Genomic DNA, 19,553 nt, shown 5'->3' on the forward strand with positions numbered 1-19,553 from the left:
AAATAAATAAATAAATAAAATAAACGAAACTTCCACAACATTCCCCCCTTTCTGTTTAAAAAATGACCTTTCTTCTAATATGAATGAGACTTGCTATTGTTGTTGTTGTTGTTTGTGTTTTTGGTTTTGTTTTTTCATAACTTGATAATTCTGGGCTGCTCCTAGCTGGAATAGTTTGTACTTTTTGCTGTTGAGCCTTGACCTAGGACTCCAAAGCTTCTTCCTAATGGCAAGAAGTTACCTTGTATGTGTCTCTTGGACGTACATTCACTAGTTAGACGACCCCTTAATCACATTGTCTACAGACTCAGCGAACCTTAAACATTCTTGCCAAGAACCCAGTGTTGCCAGATATGGCTTGTTCCCGTCTCTGGTGGAACATACCATATTTCTCAGATTTAATGCATTGGCCATTTTGAGCTCTGAGGCTTTTTAGCAGTTTGGACACAATTTCTTTTCAAATGACTGAATTTGCCACAGTTAAAGCACTGAGCATTTTTATATTTGAGGCTTTTGGTGGCTACTGGGAAAGTTAATGGTGGTAATCTCTTCCGAGCCTTTCCAGGGGCTGTGGGAACTTAACACCACAAGTTCAAGGAGCAGGGCTGGGTGGCAAGGGTGGGAAACTCCAGCTCTCCAGCTGTTCTCCCTTTACTGACATAACTTTTTGTTTTCCAAGTACCTCAACTTCTACCTGCAAACTCTCTAGTTGCACAGCCAACTCTGCAATCCTTTCCAAAAAGAGAGAATTTAGTGACATCCACTGACAACTTTTTCCAGTTGTTTAGTCATTCTCACAACAATTTAAAAAACAGAATGTGGGAAGACAATGAAGCAAAAACCAGAGACTCCCCTCAGCGAGTAAAGCGGGAGAGAACGCAGTGGCAGAAACCTCTGGAAACCTTTTGGTCATATCTTGAAACAGTATATTAATTTCTCCACGCCCTGCTTCTACAGCATTAGAGCCTAGATTTTCCATTATTCCAAGCCCCATGTTGGGCACTATTTGTTGAAGTTATTTTCATAAAAGAGTGTTTGTTTCTCTTGGCTTATTTCCACAATGCAATCTGAGCAGTGAAAGTCTGTTCTTAACCCTCTATGCTATTTTGTTTTACTCCCAGAAAGCGTCCCAGTGATAGATGCACTTTGTAGCTTTCCTCAGCTCCAGCCCCCTCCTCCGGCTTTTCCTCGAACCTCCATCCATGGCTGAATCCTGTACTTGTTCTCCTAACTCCTCCTCTCCTGGCTGGCAGGAAGTCCAGCCCTCTTCTCTCCCGGGCCCATCGATTGGCTATAAGCTGCTTTATTGACATATCAGAGGGATAAATGGAGAGCAGAGTTTATACACTGTTTAGACAGGAAATTCTCAGAACAAGGATTGCCACCAGACACAGGGGGAGGTACAGAAAGCAACATTTGAATTGCACAATAACCTTGTGCCTACATAGATAAGTAGGGAGACATTTAAGTTTAACATTGGTAATTAAAAACAGCGGCATGCCTAAAACATTACTGGGGCTGGAGGTGTAATACAACGGGAGAGCACTCCCCTGAGTATCTAGAGGGCCTTGGATCATTTTTTTTAAAGCTATGACAAATAATTACATATCTAAAATTATAACTGTGACAACTACATATCTAAAATTTCTTATGGTAGATAACCAATGATCCATCCCCTTTTTTTTTCATTTATTTATTTATTTATCACTTTATAGCCTGATCCTCGCCCCGTCCCTCCTCTCATTCTAGTCCCACCCTCACTCCCCTTCCCTCCCCCCATTTCCTCATCTCCTTCTCAGAGAAGGGGAGGCCCCTGGTGGTACCAACCTACCCTAGCATCTCAAGTCACAGCCAGACTAGGTGCATGTTCTTCCACTGAAGCCAGACAAGGCAGCCCAGTTAGAGGGAAGTGATCCAAGGGCAGGTAAGAGAGAGTCAGAGACAGCTCCTACTCCCATTGTTAGGGAACCCATGTGATGACCACACACTGTACAGCTGCTACATATGTGTAGGGTATCTAAGTCCATCCCGTGCGTGCTCATCCAATGATCCAATCTTGAAGAGGCTGTATATATGAAAATATCAGGGAAAAGTATGGGTGCTTCATTTTATTCCTGCATATTACTGTTTAATTGTTATTTCTAACTTCTGAATGAATTCAATATTAGTAAATACCCACTAGGAAACCTTTCTTTCTTTCAGATTAGCATTGATGGGAAGGACATCCGGACCTTTAATGTTAGGTATCTGCGGGAAATCATTGGTGTGGTGAGTCAGGAGCCAGTGCTGTTTTCAACCACAATTGCTGAAAATATCCGCTATGGCCGTGGGGATGTAACCATGGATGAGATAAAGAAAGCTGTCAAAGAAGCCAATGCGTATGAGTTCATCATGAAGCTACCACAGGTAAAGCCTCCTTTAAAATCAGAGTTGAAACACAGGGGATTGAGTTCTTGCTTCGAAGGCTAACTAAAGTTTAGGTACAATTTTTTTTTCAACCTTGCTGGGTAAACCCCTTAAATTATTCAGGTAAGGATTGCAGACTATATTCTGTATGTAAGCTATATAAAAACATATAGGATATGTGTTGGTAATTACAGTTCAGTGTTTATTATAATTGATGACACACCATAAGAGTCAAGGCTTCAGTTATTTTCATTTATTTCTGCAACACTCTATGTGTTCCTACTTAAAATATTTTGAGACGACTGACATATAGCTCAGTGCTAGAGGGCTTGCCAAGCATACTCAAGGCCCTGTGTGAGTTTGATCCCCAACACTGTAAAACTGAATGAATGAATGTATTTCAAGAGCTCTTCTGGGTTTTCTGTCTAGAAATTTGACACCCTGGTTGGTGACAGAGGGGCTCAGCTGAGTGGAGGGCAGAAACAAAGAATCGCCATTGCTCGCGCACTGGTCCGCAACCCCAAGATCCTCCTGCTGGACGAGGCCACCTCAGCCTTGGACACTGAAAGTGAAGCTGAGGTGCAGGCTGCTTTGGATAAGGTCGGTACTGGAGGAGGTACCCAGCACGCAGGGTAGGGGGTGGGCAGCACATCGGGATGTTTTGTAAAATTTTTGCCAATTCTTTGGGAATCTAGATTGAGAAATAAATCCCCTGTGGCAAATGAGGTCATCTTTTGGGATGTATTGATTTCTCCTGGGCTATTGCACTTGCTTCAGAGAGAGAGGTCAATGCTCTTCACTGGCTTCCACCATGCTACAGTGAACCTAGAACCAGACTTGTGGGAGGTACCATGCAGGTTTTCCTTTTTTGCACATTTATGTTTGACAAAATCAATTATCCTAAAATATGCGAGGAAATTAATTTTTAAATAAGTAGTTTTAAGTATTTCTATAACAATTTTTGGTGATGAAATAGTGTTCTTTGCTGTACTTAACTCTAAATTTTAAGCTATTTTGTGTATTTATTAAATTTTTGTTGTTGCTTTTTGTTTTTTGAGACAGGGTTTCTCTGTGTAGCCTTGACTATCCTGGACTCACTTTGTAGACCAGGCTGGCCTTGAACTCACAGTGATCCACCTGCCTCTGCTTCCTGAGTGCTGAGATTAAAGACATGTGCCACCACTGCCCGGCTATTAATTTTTTAAGTCAGTAAAAATACAAGTACTTATATTGAAATATACCTGGAAATACATATATATTCACACATATATAAGTATATATGCACACACGTGTAAGCCTGATTACCTAAACACTGGTCTAGTTTAAAAATAGTACAAAAGACCATATATTGTGGCAATAATGCCATCATTATTTGTAAGTGTAATGTATCATTAACAATTGTATCTAAGTAATGTATCTACTCCTTAGGGTAACTATAACCACTCCCCCTTAAAAGCTTTGAAATTCAGAATTAAATAAAAATAAAGCTGGATTATAATCAACAAACAAAAGAAAAGAAAAAATTTAGTATACTGATTGGGTTGTGCAATCATCAATAGTATCTAATTCCAGAAAATTTTTATCCCTCCCCAAAAGAAACTAGTCAACCACTTCTGGTGTCACTCTCAGTTAGTCCTTTCCAGATGCTAAGCTTCTTCTTTCTGGGGCTTTGCTGGTTCTAGACATTTTGTATAAGTAGAATCATGCAATGTGTGGCCTTTTGTTGCTGTCCTTACTGTTGTTGTTGTTGTGTGTGTGTGTGTATATATATATATATATATATATATATATATATATGAGAGGGGAACACATGCCACAGCACTTGTGTAGAGGTCGAAGGACAACTTTGTGGAGACAGTTTTCTCCTTCCACTTTATGTTGATTCCCAGAGTCCAGTGCATATCACCAGGCTTGCATAGCAAATAACCTTACAAGCTGCACCATCTTGCTGGCCTTTGTTACTGTCTTTTTTCATGTAGCACAGAAATTTCAAACTTCATCATTGTTGTAACTGGCATCAAACTTCATTCCTTTACATAGCTCAGTAACATTTCGATTGTATGGACATCCCTCATTTGGTTAACCATTTTCAACTGATGAGCATTTACATTGTTACTACTTCTTTAGTTATTATGAATCTAGCTTGTTATTTTTATTCCTAGTCTAGTTACTTAAGCTAAATTATGACTAGTCTTATGATGTTGGCATTAGTTTTTAAGGGATTGTTGGTCAAATAGGGCTAATGAGTACCAGAAAGTGTAGCCACTGTTACTGATATAACATTAATAATTTAGTGGGCATAATCCAGGGTTTAAATGTTCATTAAGTCTATCAAGCCATCATGTGATGTCACTGAAGACGTAGAGGGGTGATCTGATTTCAACATCTATAAAAGCTGTGTGGGGCAGAGTAGAAAAGGCAACAATATTGGTCTCACTCTGGAGACAGAGATTCTGAGGATCTTTGAGCTCTAATTTCAACTATCCTGCTACATCTACACGTCGCCTTACAGTCCATTGGAATTGTGTCAATATTATGCTCTGAAAAAGACTGTCACTTCATGTAGAGGAATTTGAATCCAGCAACAGGGCTGCTCTGGCAAGGGATCACATCCAAAGACCTAGGTCTGGAATGCCATACAGACATGCCACACACCCTTAATCCCTCTGGCTGGAATATAGATACACCCTTAGTATACACCTTTAAGGTAAAATGAGTTTGTAGAAGGAACAGCCATGTTTAAAAATTACATCCAGTTGAGGGACAGACAAAGTGATGAATCAAAAAGATTTGACAGAATGAGGCAGAGACAGGATACGCCCAAGTCTCATGGGAACAGCACAGAAAGGAGAAGCTGCTTAAGAGCAGTGCAGGGAGAGTCGGTTGGGAGTCAGTGCAGTGTGAAGTTGAGTTTGTATGTGAATTCATACACTTCAGTGCAGGTTAGAAAAGGCAGTTGAAGCCATAGAATAAGAAGGACCTAGAAAATTAGAACAAATTGCCAGAGTTAGTTTGAGGCCAAGCAGAGCAATTCAATCAGAAGCTGAGAGAACCCAGATTGAGTCAGTCAACTTAGAGAGGAGTTTGAGCCAGAATAGTTGAGTTGAACCAGCCCTTATGAGAGGTTTATTTACCAATTACATCTGGCAATTAAAAACTACATTTACATCTTCACAATGACCTTCATAAAATGCTTATGCCATCATCACCGGTGCACTACACAGCTCAGAGTTAGGGCTCATCCTACAAACGTGAAGATACTTTAAGTCTTTCTTGAGTATCAGATACCATCATAGGCTTCCAGAGTAATCTGCCTTCATATTGAAAGGGTTGACCTCCCTGGTATGGAACTTAAATGTGACTTTTGTCTTTTATAAAAGAGTGGAGCCTGTGCTTTAAGCACACAGAAATATGGAGTGTCCCTGTCACCTGCTTGCAAACAGCATCTGCCCAAGGCTTAATTGTGCCTGTTGATTGTCAATGTGCTAGCACCATAAACCCAATGTACCACAGATTTGTCCCTTTCCTCTTTAGGCCAGAGAAGGACGAACCACCATTGTGATAGCTCACAGATTGTCTACAGTCCGAAACGCAGATGTCATCGCTGGGTTTGAGGATGGAGTCATTGTGGAGCAAGGGAGCCACAGTGAGCTAATGAAGAAGGAAGGAGTCTACTTCAAACTTGTTAATATGCAGGTACTGGCACATCAGGGACAGTTTTCTCTGTCGTCTGGGCTGCTGATAAGGCAGTCTTTAAATTATCGAAATAGATTACAGCTTATGTCACATAGGGTAATCATGGCTAGAATGGGGCATTAAAATTAGGTAAAACTGAAGTTGTACTTAATTCAGAAGCTGGGAAAGAGTAAAGGGCTCAGGGGAGGAAAGGCATATACAAAGATCACAGTTAATGTACTCATTAGAGCAATGATTATTGACTGTCTGGGGAATGTGTCTGAACTATAAGGCCATCCCAGCAGAAGGAGAAAGAAATCTACCGTGGCTAGGGGAGGGGTGCAATTTATAAGTGCTTTGTAAACAAACCTGGTAAAGCAAGTGGCAACATTTATAGCTTTAGGAGGTGAATAGTCAGTTTTAGAAATTGCTTGATCTAAAAAAATCTGTTTCATATTGTGCACTATCATTTTAGCAAACTTGCAGAATATGTAACCTAGAACTTTCCTATGACTGTAGTTCTTAAATGTTAAACTACGTGTATTTGTTTTGACATTGTAAGTTTGTAAACGTGTATTTCAGATTTCCCCCTTGACATTGAAGACTCACATCATAGAATATTATTATTTCAATTTCTCAGCAGTAGTTATAAAAAATGTGTTTCTTATCATTTATTTCTCTAGAAACTATCTTATAACTTAGTTTCTCTAGAGACTTAGCTTGTTTCAGTTTTCATGTTTTCTATTCAAACACTGCTAGGACAAGCACAAATCTTAAAATGGCATCAATTCCCTGAGTTTTCTGACAAGTCCCAGCCTGCTGAGCAGCAGTCTTGCATTTGGAATAGCAAACCTACTTTCAGCCATTGCTTTTAAGTTTAAGAAACAAGTACCTGGCATTAACATGTACAAGCTAAGATGTTGCTCTTCCAGAAGAAGAAAATAGAACGAAGGTTTGTAGAGACTGGGGAGTGGTGGAGAGGGTAAGGAGATGATTGGCAGAGGTGCAGGCAGAGGGGAGGGATAACCAATTCTTTAGAGTACAGTAGGGTAATATGACTGACAACAGTGGGTTAAGTACTTCAGAATAGCTCTTTTTCAGTTGTAAGGACTGAAACCAAGGCCTTATTCTTGCAAGGCAAACGTTCTGCCACTGAGCTGTATCCCCAGCACAAGGAGAGAGGACTTTGAGTCTTTCCAATAAAAACGATAATGTTTGAGGTGACCAATATGCCATTTACTTATGCTTATCAGTCATACTGAGCATAGTCATGTGCTGAGACAGTGCACTGGTAGCCGGGGACAGTATATTTGCCAGTAGTATGCTTACCTTCTACACAAGAAGACCTAACTTTGTTCTTGGGTATGAAAAAGAGCCAGGCATGATGGCATGCACACATGTAATCCTGGTCCTGGGGAAGACAGGTGAATCCTCAGGAACTTCTGGTTACATGGTCTAGCCTAGACCAATAAGGGACCCTCTTTCAAAAACAGAAAGAGATAAAAGGTGGATAGCACCTGAGGAACAAAATCTGAGGTTATAACCTGGCCTTCACTTGGATCTTCTGCCGGGCACACACACATTCCCACACACAGCTTTTCACACATACCCCCACACACATACACAAAGTACTATATTGAGCCCAATAAATATGTGAAATATGTCAAATAAAACACATATATTGATATATTACAAATATCTCATATATATCCCCAAAAGGAAAAAAAAATAACACAAATGTCTGAGTACACTGCAAAGCCTCTGATGGTTTTTAAAGATGGGTTCATTATTTGGTTCGTATGTTATTGAGTTGTTATTGTTTTTCAAAGCACCTGATACAAAATAGTTACTGAAACTTTCAAATTCCTAAAAGAGTAAATTGTTAGAAAGTTTTATTATTCAGTTTTATATAAAGACTCTATCACTTCCTGCTTTAAAATATATGCGATTATAATGGGTAATGTTAATTGTCACCTTGGCAGAATCTAGGCCACAAGGAGAAAAGTCTCTGGGACATGGCCATGGGGAATTATCTTGATCTCATTAATGATACGAGGTAACCCACCTTAACTGTGGATAGGAAGCTGGGCCTTGCGTTATTGCTCTTTGCTTCTTGACTGTCAATGCACTGTAGATGCTTCCTCAAGCTTTGGCTGGAATGGGTTGTAATGTGGGATTGCCAGCCAATTAAAGCCCTTCTTTCTCCCTTAAGTTGCTCTAGTCAGTTGTTTACAGCAACCGAGAAAGAAACGAAGACATTGCGCTTTCACTTCAACATGATTATTAGCAAGACAATATAATGACATGTGCGAGTCTCAAGTGAAATGTCCCGTTGTCCTTACCTGTCCCACTTCTGTTTCTCCCCTAAGAATGACCTCGTACTACTGCAAAGACTTTGGCTGGGAGCCAACCAGATTGCTCTAAACTCTCTGTATTGTGTTCTCTAGGCCTTCTCTCCCAAGAAAGCTTGGTACATTTTCAAAGTGAATGACAATAAAGAACTACTTCTCAGCAGTGCTGCCAGCTTAGCCGCATTGCACCTTGATATCATCCTGTTAAGTGAATAGGGCTTGCCTATTCTACTCGTTCTGGGCCTCTTGGGGCCTGTGAGGGTTTCTTTCTTGGTTCCCTCCCTGTGCCTACTTCTGATTTTTGTTTTATCCTCCCTGTTCCTAGTTGGTTCTTTTGGAGAGATGGAGGATGGAACCATGGCAACCCTGAGGGTTCACTGCATTCTCAATTTAGTGCCGTTTCTTCATTCCCAAACCTCAGCCAGGATTAATTTAACTTTGCAAAAATTTTGATACATGTAATATTCATAGTTGCTTTATTATTCTAACCTTGGAGATTGTATCCATCTAGACACATATACATGCATACACATATGCACACACATGCACACATGTACACATACATGCATACACACATTGCTTTATTATTCTAACCTTGGTGATTGTGTCCATCTAGACACATATACAGGCATACACGTATGCACATATATGCATACACACACATGTAACGCACAGTGTTTAATGTCTTATCTATCATTCAGACATCAGGAAGCCAGATCCTGTCCGAAGAATTTGAAGTTGAACTAAATGAAGAAAAGGCTGCTGGAGGCATGGCCCCAAATGGCTGGAAATCACGCATATTTAGGAATTCTACAAAGAAAAGTCTTAAGAGTTCAAGAGCACATCAGAACAGGCTCAATGTCGAAGCCAATGAGCTTGTAAGTTGTTCCTCATTCCAGCAAAGCCTTTGCCTTAGAGCTTTGCTGTTGAAATCCTTGGCCTTGACTAGTACGTGGTTTTTACTGTGGGCCAAATTAGGTTTCTTTGGAAGCCTAATTTCTTAATGTATTTGACATTGAATTGAATGTATGCCAATTTAAAAAAATTTATTTCCAAGGGAAAGCAGATAAAATACAGTCTTTGTGCTGACATGCTTAGTTTTAAAATCAAATATTACATTCACCTTTGTAGTCCGGAGATAACAAAGCTAATTCAAAATGAGTCCCAGTATCAGCAATATGAAGATAAGAGAAAGGTTGTGATCAATTTGGCAGCACTGGGAAGAATAAGGAGGCCAAGCCCATAATTCTTTGGTTAATGATAATGATGCTGTTCTCCATTTGAGAAGATGTGGATCCATCTGTTTGTGTCTATTGCCTAGTTTGATGCTGATAGCATCGTTGTTAGAAAGGAAGGGCCATAGAATTATACTGTGATGGGAAAACTACAGTTCAGCTCATATGGCCTAGCCATTACTGTCACATGGACCCAGAGCTGTGCATGCCCAGAGCCAAAACTGGGATCCTGCTGCCTCACAACCTGTGGACCAGACTTACACAACAGCTGGCTACACCATGGAAATATTCACCTGCGTATAAGGTTCATGCTCAGCACTGTTTCATCAGTAGACTCTGTCTTTTATTCTCTAGTCAAGGACAGTACTTTTTGTATTTAGTTTGAAAAATATTTGAGGATAATAGTCATGCCTTCTCTGTTCTGCAACAACAAATGTCTATGTCTCCAGTTTGTTCTGGTATTTATATTTTCTAGGATGCAAATGTGCCACCGGTGTCTTTTCTGAAGGTCTTAAAACTGAATAAAACAGAGTGGCCCTACTTTGTGGTGGGAACAGTATGTGCCATTGCCAATGGGGCTCTCCAGCCGGCATTCTCCATCATCCTGTCAGAGATGATAGCTGTAAGTTTAAAAACATCCCATGGCACCCTGAACGGAAAAAGTCCATCAGCAACTGCTCAACCCAGCCTCAACAATTCTGGGGTTAAGTAGCTTCAAATTAAACAAAGACAAAGTTCTTGATTCCGTTTTATGGCTACACTCATTATAAGAGAAAATGAATAGCCTTTGAAGCATCCTGTTACAACATCAGTGAACTTACAAAGTATAAAAATCAATGGAGAAGGCTCTCTGATTAATTGTCATCACTTGGGTGAAACCCATGCCAGGGGGGCGGTTCTTATTTGTTTAGAGAGCCAAGACTGGCACTTGGCTCACAGGACCACAGGCCTGAGAGGTCAGGATGGAGGAGAAAGTCCAGGTTTCCAGACACAGGCAGGCCTCCACATTGAATGGGTCAGCAAGATCAGGAGGGATACTTTCCATCTGCCCTGTGGTTTCTTCATATACAAAATAAACCTGTTTCAAAGTGTGTTTGAGGATTGGGAGCACATAGGTAACCATGTGAGGTTGTCTCAGAGTGTCTTCTCAGTTGTACTGCCTCAAAAATGGTGGTTAGCAATTCTCTCCAGACTGTGGGAGGCTGATACTAAGAAAGAAAATCCATACTATCCAATCATTAAATTTATTGAGGGATACACACACACACACACACACACACACACACACACACACACACACACAAAGATATTCAAAATGCCTGTCTTTATGTTGTGTAAATATGTTACCCATCCTCTATTATTATTGGAGAAACTTTCTGGATAAAAACAAATTATCCTCCAACATGCTAAAATGTATTTGCCTCATGATACTTGGCATTGATCTACATTAAGACCATAAACAAACAATGAAAAATTAGAATAGACCCTCTGATCTTATTATATTGGCTTTCTTGCAGTTGAAGAGACACATAACTTGCAGCTTCTTCTCTTCTTCTTCTTCTTCTTCTTCTTCTTCTTCTTCTTCTTCTTCTTTTTCTTCTTCTAGAATTCAGGGCCTAGATATATCGTTCACAAAACAAGCTAAGTGGTGTCTACAAAATTCAGCTTCTTTTGGGGGTAACACACAAAACACAGGAGCAAAATAATGTGTCAAGTGCAAATAAGTGGTTTAAAAGCAGGGCATGGTGATGGAGGAGAGGAGAAGGCCGGTCAGAGCAAGCCCCAGGAATGAAAGGTTGAGAACTGGGGCTGGAGACAGAGGAAGAGAAGGAGACGTATCACAGCCCATTGCTGTCCTCGGCCTAGCTATGATCTGTAATCCCCAAAGTCATACATGCTGCTTTCTGGGGCCTATGAAGAGGGAGAATAAAAAAATTGCATGTTGGCATCATGAAAGCATGCTGGCAGTGGAGGGGAGAGAGGCTATATGACAAGATGCATATATGTAATGCATTGAACTGTATACTTAGTAGGGGATAAAAATGGTCATTTGTATACTGGTTGTATTTTACCACAATTTGGAAAAGCCACCCATTCAAGAGCTACTCTCACAGATGTGACCCTCAAGCCACTGTCTGGGATAGGGGTGAGCCAGGAGGATGCAGCCACCACATGGGTATTTTAACTCTCTCCTCTAGGTCTTCGGCCCCGGGGATGATGCAGTAAAGCAGCAAAAGTGCAACAGGTTCTCGCTGCTCTTGTTGGGGCTTGGAGTCCTTTCTTTCTTTACTTTCTTCCTTCAGGTAAGCAGTGATGATTGCCCTTCAAGTCTGTGAACAGGGAAATTAAGAAAGACCTAAGCAAACTTCCAAATCCTCACACTGAAATGAGCTGAGGAGCCAGTGGAGTCAAGGCTTGTTAAAGGGCAGAGTCCTTCACCAGGAAACTGCAGCTGTGCACACTACAAGTGCATCATTAGCAGAAGATCACGCCCATGGAAGAAGACTTGGGCTCATTGGTTGCAAACGGAAATAAAAACAAAAAACAAAACAAAACAAAACCCCAAAACAGTAGAATACCATTCACTTTGTGGTTGCTTTTTCCAATATCAAGTACCTTAGAACTTTCTCCCTCCTAATTGATGAACTATTAGAAACAACATACACTTGCATTCATATATTATACACCTGGCCAGAAAAAGCTAGTCAAAGCCAGGCAGATGCTCCATATCTATAATCCCAGCACTCAGAAATCTAAGGCCGAGGATCCTAAGTTAGAGACTAGCCTGAACTACACAGTGAGATCCTGCCTCAAACAAATAAAGAGGAAGAAGAGTTTGGTGCCTGCTTTTCTTCTCTACCCGATTAAGCTTTCACCAAGCCATGTCAATCCAGTAGCATGACGGACTGCTCAAGGACAGTCCAGAGTGCCAGCAAAATGAAAGGAGCCACCCAGCATGCTTCTCCTTCTTTCCCTATGGAGCCCAAGGCAACTCCAAGCCTCGGCTCATCGGGCAGTGGAATTCCAGAAGCCACAGAAGGAGCAACATGGCAGCATGCGGCAACTCTCCTGCAAAGGCAGGCCAAGACAGACATGCTAGATAAGGAACCTGTGGGGCAGCTGCACCCCACACACCCATTCCCTGCTTACTCAGGAAGTTCAGCAGCATACACTCGCAAGCGCCCTGCCCTGTCTGCCCCAAACACTCACAGCATTCCTGGAACCCAACCATCCTATGTGCCTCCAGAAGCAAGGCAGCTCTGGACATCTGGGCTACTCTCCAGCTTGGACACAGTTGTCAAGGAGAGGGAAACTGTCTGGCGAGGAGACTTGGAGAGGAAACGAAGCCTAATTGTTGCCTAATCCGGGAGCACATGGGGCTCATTTGGAGTTTGAGAGGAAAGACGCCTTTGTTCTTCCTACAGGACAGTGGCCAAAATGTGTCCCTGTGTAGAATTTTGTGTCCTGTTTTTATTATATTGAGAGTGTTAGGAACATACAAAAATATTCTAGTCCGATGCAGTATCTCGGTTAATGGGATTCTGCCCTTGAAAGTTATTGAAAGGAGAAATGAAGATGAGACAGTCACACAATGTTTTCATCGTTACAGTTCCAACCCTCAGCAGTGGCTCAGCAGCACCTGCATTTCATTGGCTTGTTGTTTGAATAGCCAGGCAACATCCACATAGAGTAAAATCAGGGTGAATGTATGTAGTTGGGCTAGGACAGTAATGAGACTCAGAAGGAATCTGAACCTTTTGCTCTCCCCCAGGGCTTCACATTTGGGAAAGCTGGCGAAATCCTCACCACGCGGCTGCGGTCCATGGCTTTTAAAGCAATGCTGAGGCAGGTGAGTACACTAAACATGATGCCTGGGGTTTAGATTTTGGACTCCGCCTGCTGCTGTTGGCATGCCAGTGCTCATATTTCCCCTCCAAGACTTCCGTGCATAGAATGACTGGAGTCCTACAAATTGGTCCTAGTCCTGAAATAACCAATGACTTCTCAAGGTTTTTGTTTTTGTTTTTTGTTTTTTGGGTTTTTTTTTGTTTTTGTTTTTTTTTGTTTTGTTTTGTTTTATGGGCGATGGCTTTTCAAAAGCTCTTTGGTTTACTCTGCAACTACTTGTCACCATGTATATACACTTATTTCCAGTGCTTGTATCTGTTCTTTGGATTCTGCAGACACTGGCCAGTCTTGGGAGACCCTAGGGTGCCTTTGTTCAAAGGAGAAAAAGTTTGGTAGCACCCATGTGGGCCACAGGCAAACATCTAACTCGGTTTTCCCAAATGCTGCAAACTGAGTTATGTTTTACCTTGAACTCTGTTTTCGCGTTAATTCACTTGTTAACTTATTGCAATTTTACTTATTATATAATGTCACATTCTGGGGTAGTGTGCATGGGAAATGTGTAAACCTATGTTCCACCTTAAAAAAAAAAAAGATACTAAAGAAAGCCAGTTGACTTGGATTGGTTACATCCCTGTTCACACTGGGCACACAGTAGGCACCATATTTTGAGCACATATGAATTGATGAGTTCTTTTGAGGACTTTTAAAGCTCCTGCTATCTGGGGGAAATAACTTTATATGAAAGTAAAAGATAATACCAGTAAGTATTTATAATTAATATCAAATCTAAGATATACTTTGATAGTCTTTGTGTAGAAAAAATAAAAACAAAAGCATAGCAAGAACTCATTTGATTTCTGCATTTACAGTACATAAGGAAGGTCTATCTCTTAATGAGAGATGGCACCCAAGGGGGCAGAGGTGTCTGCAGTGCAAGTTGTGACAAGTGCAGATTGTGGCAATTTGGTAGATAGAACACCCACAGGAGCCCAGCCTTGGGTGGAGCTGGCATGATTCCTCCCCCTGACTAGAGAACCCTTCCTACAGGGAGCAGTCAGGACATGTGACCTAGTGTGTCTGCAGTGGGGTGCTCAGGGTTGTGCCTGGATTACCACTCTGTACAGTAGGTCTCCACTGAATTTTAATAGCCATGCTCAGGGTGGATATTTCTCCTCTCTGTAGCACTGAGAGACGGTTTTATTTCTGTTGGTTCTAATTGTGAGCTAATTTCAGCGTGTGTTTAATTCCACAGGACATGAGCTGGTTTGACGATCACAAAAACAGCACTGGTGCCCTTTCTACAAGACTCGCCACAGATGCTGCACAGGTCCAAGGAGTACGTAGACTGACCCCTGCTAATCACTTCCTTAATGAAGCAAGAATGGTCTTGCTCCATCTACTGAGATGCTCTTCTCAGCTGGTATTGGGTGGGGTAGGGTGATGCATAGCTCAGTGGTGGATAACTTGCCTGGAGTGTACAAGGAGTGGGAAGGACACATGTCTCTACCTCTTCCATAACTCTTGTTGTAGCTCATAGGTCAACATGTCCAAGCCTTAGCCAGTAACTATATCAAGAGATGGCTGTTCTCTGACCAGCTTAGGTCCACACTCTTGACCTAGGGGAAGGGGTACACCAGAGAGTTAACAGCAATGTCCATGACAGAGGTCCTGGTTTTCTGAACTGTACAAACAACTAATTGAACCATAGAGGGTTTTGGAGGTGACTACTTTGTAGCATGGTTTTCAGGGGAGTGTAAATTTCTGCCTGAACAATTGAATCAAGTGGGTATGTAAGTCTCTGGGGTTGGGGTTTGGTTCTCCTTCTGACAAGTGTGTGTTCTCACAGCTAATCTCTACAGTAGATGATTCCTGGAGGGATGGGAGCAAAACCTGCTGAGCTTTGTGAGTTAGGCACAAGTCGAGGGTTTGTTGAGAGAGTGGAACCCCACAGTCTGAATAGAAAGCCTAAACCTGGAACCCGTAGGCTTTGGCATCTCATCCAGCTGCCCCATTCTTTTTCTTTTGCAGGCCACGGGAACCAGGTTGGCTTTAATTGCACAGAACACAGCCAACCTTGGGACCGGTATTATTATATCATTTATCTATGGCTGGCAATTGACACTTTTGCTCTTATCAGTTGTTCCATTCATTGCTGTGTCAGGGATTGTTGAAATGAAAATGCTGGCCGGAAATGCCAAGAGAGATAAAAAAGAACTGGAGGCTGCTGGAAAGGTGAGCCGAGAGGGCTTCAGGCAACAGAAGTGCCGCTTGTAGACGTGCCTTGCTTGCATTGCCGCATTATACTTTTTTACTACAACTGATCATTTCTAATCTGTACAAAATGTTTTATTGTGTTGATAATATCTGGAACTTGAAAATGAGATGGTTCATGTAAAACTTCTATTCCGGACCCAACTTTTTATAAAGATCTTCCAAACTGCCCAAACACTTTTCACCTTGACGTCATATCCCAATGTCATTGATAGAACAAATGTTATTATTTTTACCAATGAGAGTTTTAAAGCAGAGGATAGAAGTGAATTATTCAAGATCTGAAGCTTGTCTGCACTTGCCCCTCACCCCTGCTGTTATTTTATTGTTAAAGTTAGCAGCCACCAGATGGCAGTAATTACTTATTTAGTGGTTTTAATGTGTAGGGAAAATTGAGACTGTGACAACTGTGATACATATAGGAACTTATTCTTAATATCATCCCATGAGGCAGATGATGATACTACCTTGTGTGTGTGTGTGTGTGTGTGTGTGTGTGCGCGCGCGCACACACACACACACACGCACTCATGCACACACTCTTGCCAAGTGTCTAAGACCCTACAGCCACACAGTATAGTCTTTTAACACGTTCTGCCTATTCCGTGGTAGATGACCTCTCGATGGGGCGGCAGTCTTCTTACATGCATGTTGCAGATCTGAACTGAGGTCCTTGTGCTTTCAGAGCAAGAACTCTGACCTGCTGAGCCAGACCCTTCAGGTTTGCAAATGTAGAGATGTGGACAGGAAGTCAGTCTAAGCCAAAGCCCTCACTTTATGCTCTCAGTAGTTATGTAAATACTCCTGACTCTACACATAAGCATTTGCTTTGCAATGCACATACATTCAAATGGTGAGGCACAGACTGTGTTTGTGGACATATCCGTTCTTGTGGGTGTAAATATCACCCTTTAATGAAAAATTAAGAGATAAAGCAGATGGTTAGTAAAACAGATGGTTCCTACAGCAGCAGCCTGGTGTGTGTGTGTGTGTGTGTGTGTTGGGATAGAAGAGACAGAGTCTTCACCTTAAGAGGGAGGAAGCGGACTTTGGTGTTAAGTGACTACCTAGGGGTGGCTGGCATGGAAGGGTAAGATTAAATGCGGTTGTGGTAGCACATGCTTCTATGCTTATCATTAGAGGCAAGAAAATTGCCATTACTTCAAGGCCATTCTGGGCTGCATATCAGTACACTATCACAAAAGAAAACATGCAAACAAACAAGAACAAACAAATAACCAACAAAGCCAAGACCAGGCCTGCAGAGAGGCATGTTTCCCCTAAACAGGTTCTGTCCGCTGAGATCTGTGACTTCACCCTGTAAGTGGCCACTGCTGCCGCCCCATGGAGTTCCCTGGGAACACATGTATTGTGGGTCCTGGACTTCATTCTCAAGTGTTACCACTTGCTGGACACGCCCTTATGGACTGTCTTTAGGTACCATAGGGTGCTGTTTTTTTCTCTCTGGGTGCCATAGCCTTAAAAAACAATGGTACCAACAACAAATCAACCAACCAATCAACCAAAGAAACAACCCCCCAAACACCAAAAGCGGTAGCTTTGTTCGCTCCCCCACCATCTTTTAGTCCTTCCACATTCCTTAAGAGAAAATTGTCAGAATGAAAATAAACTTTCTGCAGGCAAATTACACAAATAAAAACATCTTGACTATACCCAACATAGTGATCACGACTCCACTGAGAGACAGAGTTTCTCTGTGTAGCCCTGGCTGGCCTGAATTCTCTTTGTAGAACCAGGCTGGCCTTAAACTCACAGAGATCTACCTGCCTTTGCCTCCTATGCACTATTGCACCCAGCTGAGAGTTAATATTTTGATAGCAATGAAATTATCATTGATATTGCTTGACAGTAGCAAGGCATTGAGTAGTGTGTCAAATACAAAAAGTTCTTATTTTTGGTTTGGCCTTCTGTTCATACCATATGATACCAGAGAAAACTCTCCCAGTTCCAATGGCCTTTCTACCTTGGTGAAATGAGATGCTATGCCTGATGTTGTCCAGGCTGCTTCATAAACTTCCTAAAGCTTTCATCTCAGGGATCAAAGGATGAACGGCTTTATAACACAGCTAATGCTAGGTTTAAGAAATGTGAGGGCTTACAAATATTTTAATCTCCAACAATTTAATCATAGTTCAGTTTTGGTTTTTTTCTACAAACTTTTAAAGTTTCTCGTGTGGTGTGGTAGCTCATGATCCTGGTACTTAAAAAGCAGATGAAGGTGGACTGCTGCCAGTTTAAGACCAATGGGGGTCTACATTGAATTCCACCCCATGGAGCAGCATAGTGAGACTGGGCTCAAAGAAGGGAGTGGGTAATTTCCTCCCCATTCCTTGTTGAAAAAGCAATGCCCTTTTACTTGGGTACAAATTTTTATTAATGGATAAAATATATCAGAAATTGGGATAGTCACATTTCAGTTTTCCAAGGATAGCTTATTAATAAGAGTATTTGTTGTTGTGCAGTGGTATAAGGAAAGCACAGTAAGATTATAGCCATATCATATTTATACTTGTTATACAGTCCTCTAAATACAACGTTAATATATGCACAGCCTAATAATTAGTTACACCAGCTCATCCCTTGTAATCCAAATAACAAATTCAGATCATGACAACCTTGACTAGACCTAGTTTACTGAGCTTAGGAGCCTAGCTCCCAAAGTTAATCCATGACCAGAAGATCTAGGGTTGATAGTAAACTTGTTCACAACTTGTTTCTCCTTGTGCAAAATCTCAAAATAGATAGAGCAGCACAGTATTAGGTGGCCTGGCAGTTATCATGCTCTGAGTTAATTCTGAGGCTTCAGGCCTGTGGGGAACCACTTCTGCACCTTATTTCCTCATCTATGCACACAGCAGTAATACTACCTCACGGGGTTACCCTGAGGCTAAAGGAAATTGTGTCCTTCAATGTAACAATATTTTATCTGCTTCTACTATCTGTCCTATTACTTACTGTCTTTTACTTACTGTCATATTACTATCTGTCTTTTACTTACTTCCAATGGGGAGCTGAAATACAAGTGTTAAAGCTAATGAAATGAAAACATAAAATTTAAGATTTGATACTCCAGGTGCTGACATGATTTAGACTAGTCACAGACCATGCTCAAGGGGTAGCTTGGATATAAGAATTAAAAAACAAAACAACTAACTTTCTGGTTGCCTTGGGTAAAAGCAGTTTGACAAAGGATGTATTTAAAGCGCAGGTAACAGTGTGCTCAGTGTGCTTGCTGTCTGTCCATCAGGCCCACAGGCTATATTATCGTTCAGTCTATCTGTATATATGTCTCTCTCTCTCTCTTTCTCTTAGGCCCATAAGCTTTTCTCTTTAAGCCTCTCTGCACATCTGTTTCACTCCTCGCTTATCTATCTGCATATCTGCTCCCCAAATTCTGGCTCTCCTTCTCAATCTTGTTGCTTTGCAACAGGTACTTCTCCCAGCTCCAGGAAACCAGGTCTGATTAAGCAGGATCAAGCATGTTCCCTTCATGTAAATAGGAACCAATATAAAGCAGGGTCATACCATTTCCGGCTCGAGTCTCCTTTCTGCTTGTGAATAGACAGCTTGTGTAAGAAGGCGTGCGCCCAGGGTGAAAATGACCATCGTTTCCAATGGACCCACAGGAAACATTGCTTAATCAGGTCTTCTAGACCCTACCCTATGAAAAAATCAAGGTCAGTAAAGGGCTGAGATTGAAGTCAGACACATGACTGCCTGAGGGCAGGGCTCTTTGTTCCAT

The 19,553-nt window shown here is 41.5% G+C and overlaps 1 protein-coding gene across 13 annotated transcripts in view; it reads left to right on the plus strand.

Annotated features, from left to right (window-relative positions):
• LOC127194577 (phosphatidylcholine translocator ABCB4) overlaps positions 1 to 19,553 on the plus strand; it is a 258,699-nt gene that overhangs the window by 222,207 nt on the left and 16,939 nt on the right. Inside the window, exons 12-20 of one of the 13 annotated variants that reach the window (XM_051152064.1) lie at positions 2,203 to 2,406; positions 2,836 to 3,006; positions 5,941 to 6,102; positions 9,134 to 9,310; positions 10,143 to 10,289; positions 11,866 to 11,970; positions 13,440 to 13,517; positions 14,772 to 14,855; positions 15,548 to 15,751. The exons of 10 other annotated variants lie outside the window; for them this stretch is intronic. In XM_051152064.1, coding sequence (XP_051008021.1) covers positions 2,203 to 2,406; positions 2,836 to 3,006; positions 5,941 to 6,102; positions 9,134 to 9,310; positions 10,143 to 10,289; positions 11,866 to 11,970; positions 13,440 to 13,517; positions 14,772 to 14,855; positions 15,548 to 15,751 — 1,332 coding nt within the window. Of the gene's footprint in view, positions 1 to 2,202; positions 2,407 to 2,835; positions 3,007 to 5,940; positions 6,103 to 9,133; positions 9,311 to 10,142; positions 10,290 to 11,865; positions 12,067 to 13,439; positions 13,518 to 14,771; positions 14,856 to 15,547; positions 15,752 to 19,553 lie in introns of those variants that run through there. 2 more of the 13 variants (XM_051152062.1, XM_051152061.1) reach the window with 2 other exon arrangements.

Source organism: Acomys russatus, chromosome 10, assembly GCF_903995435.1.
Source record: "Acomys russatus chromosome 10, mAcoRus1.1, whole genome shotgun sequence".
In the NCBI taxonomy this organism is placed as follows: Eukaryota; Metazoa; Chordata; class Mammalia; order Rodentia; family Muridae; genus Acomys; species Acomys russatus.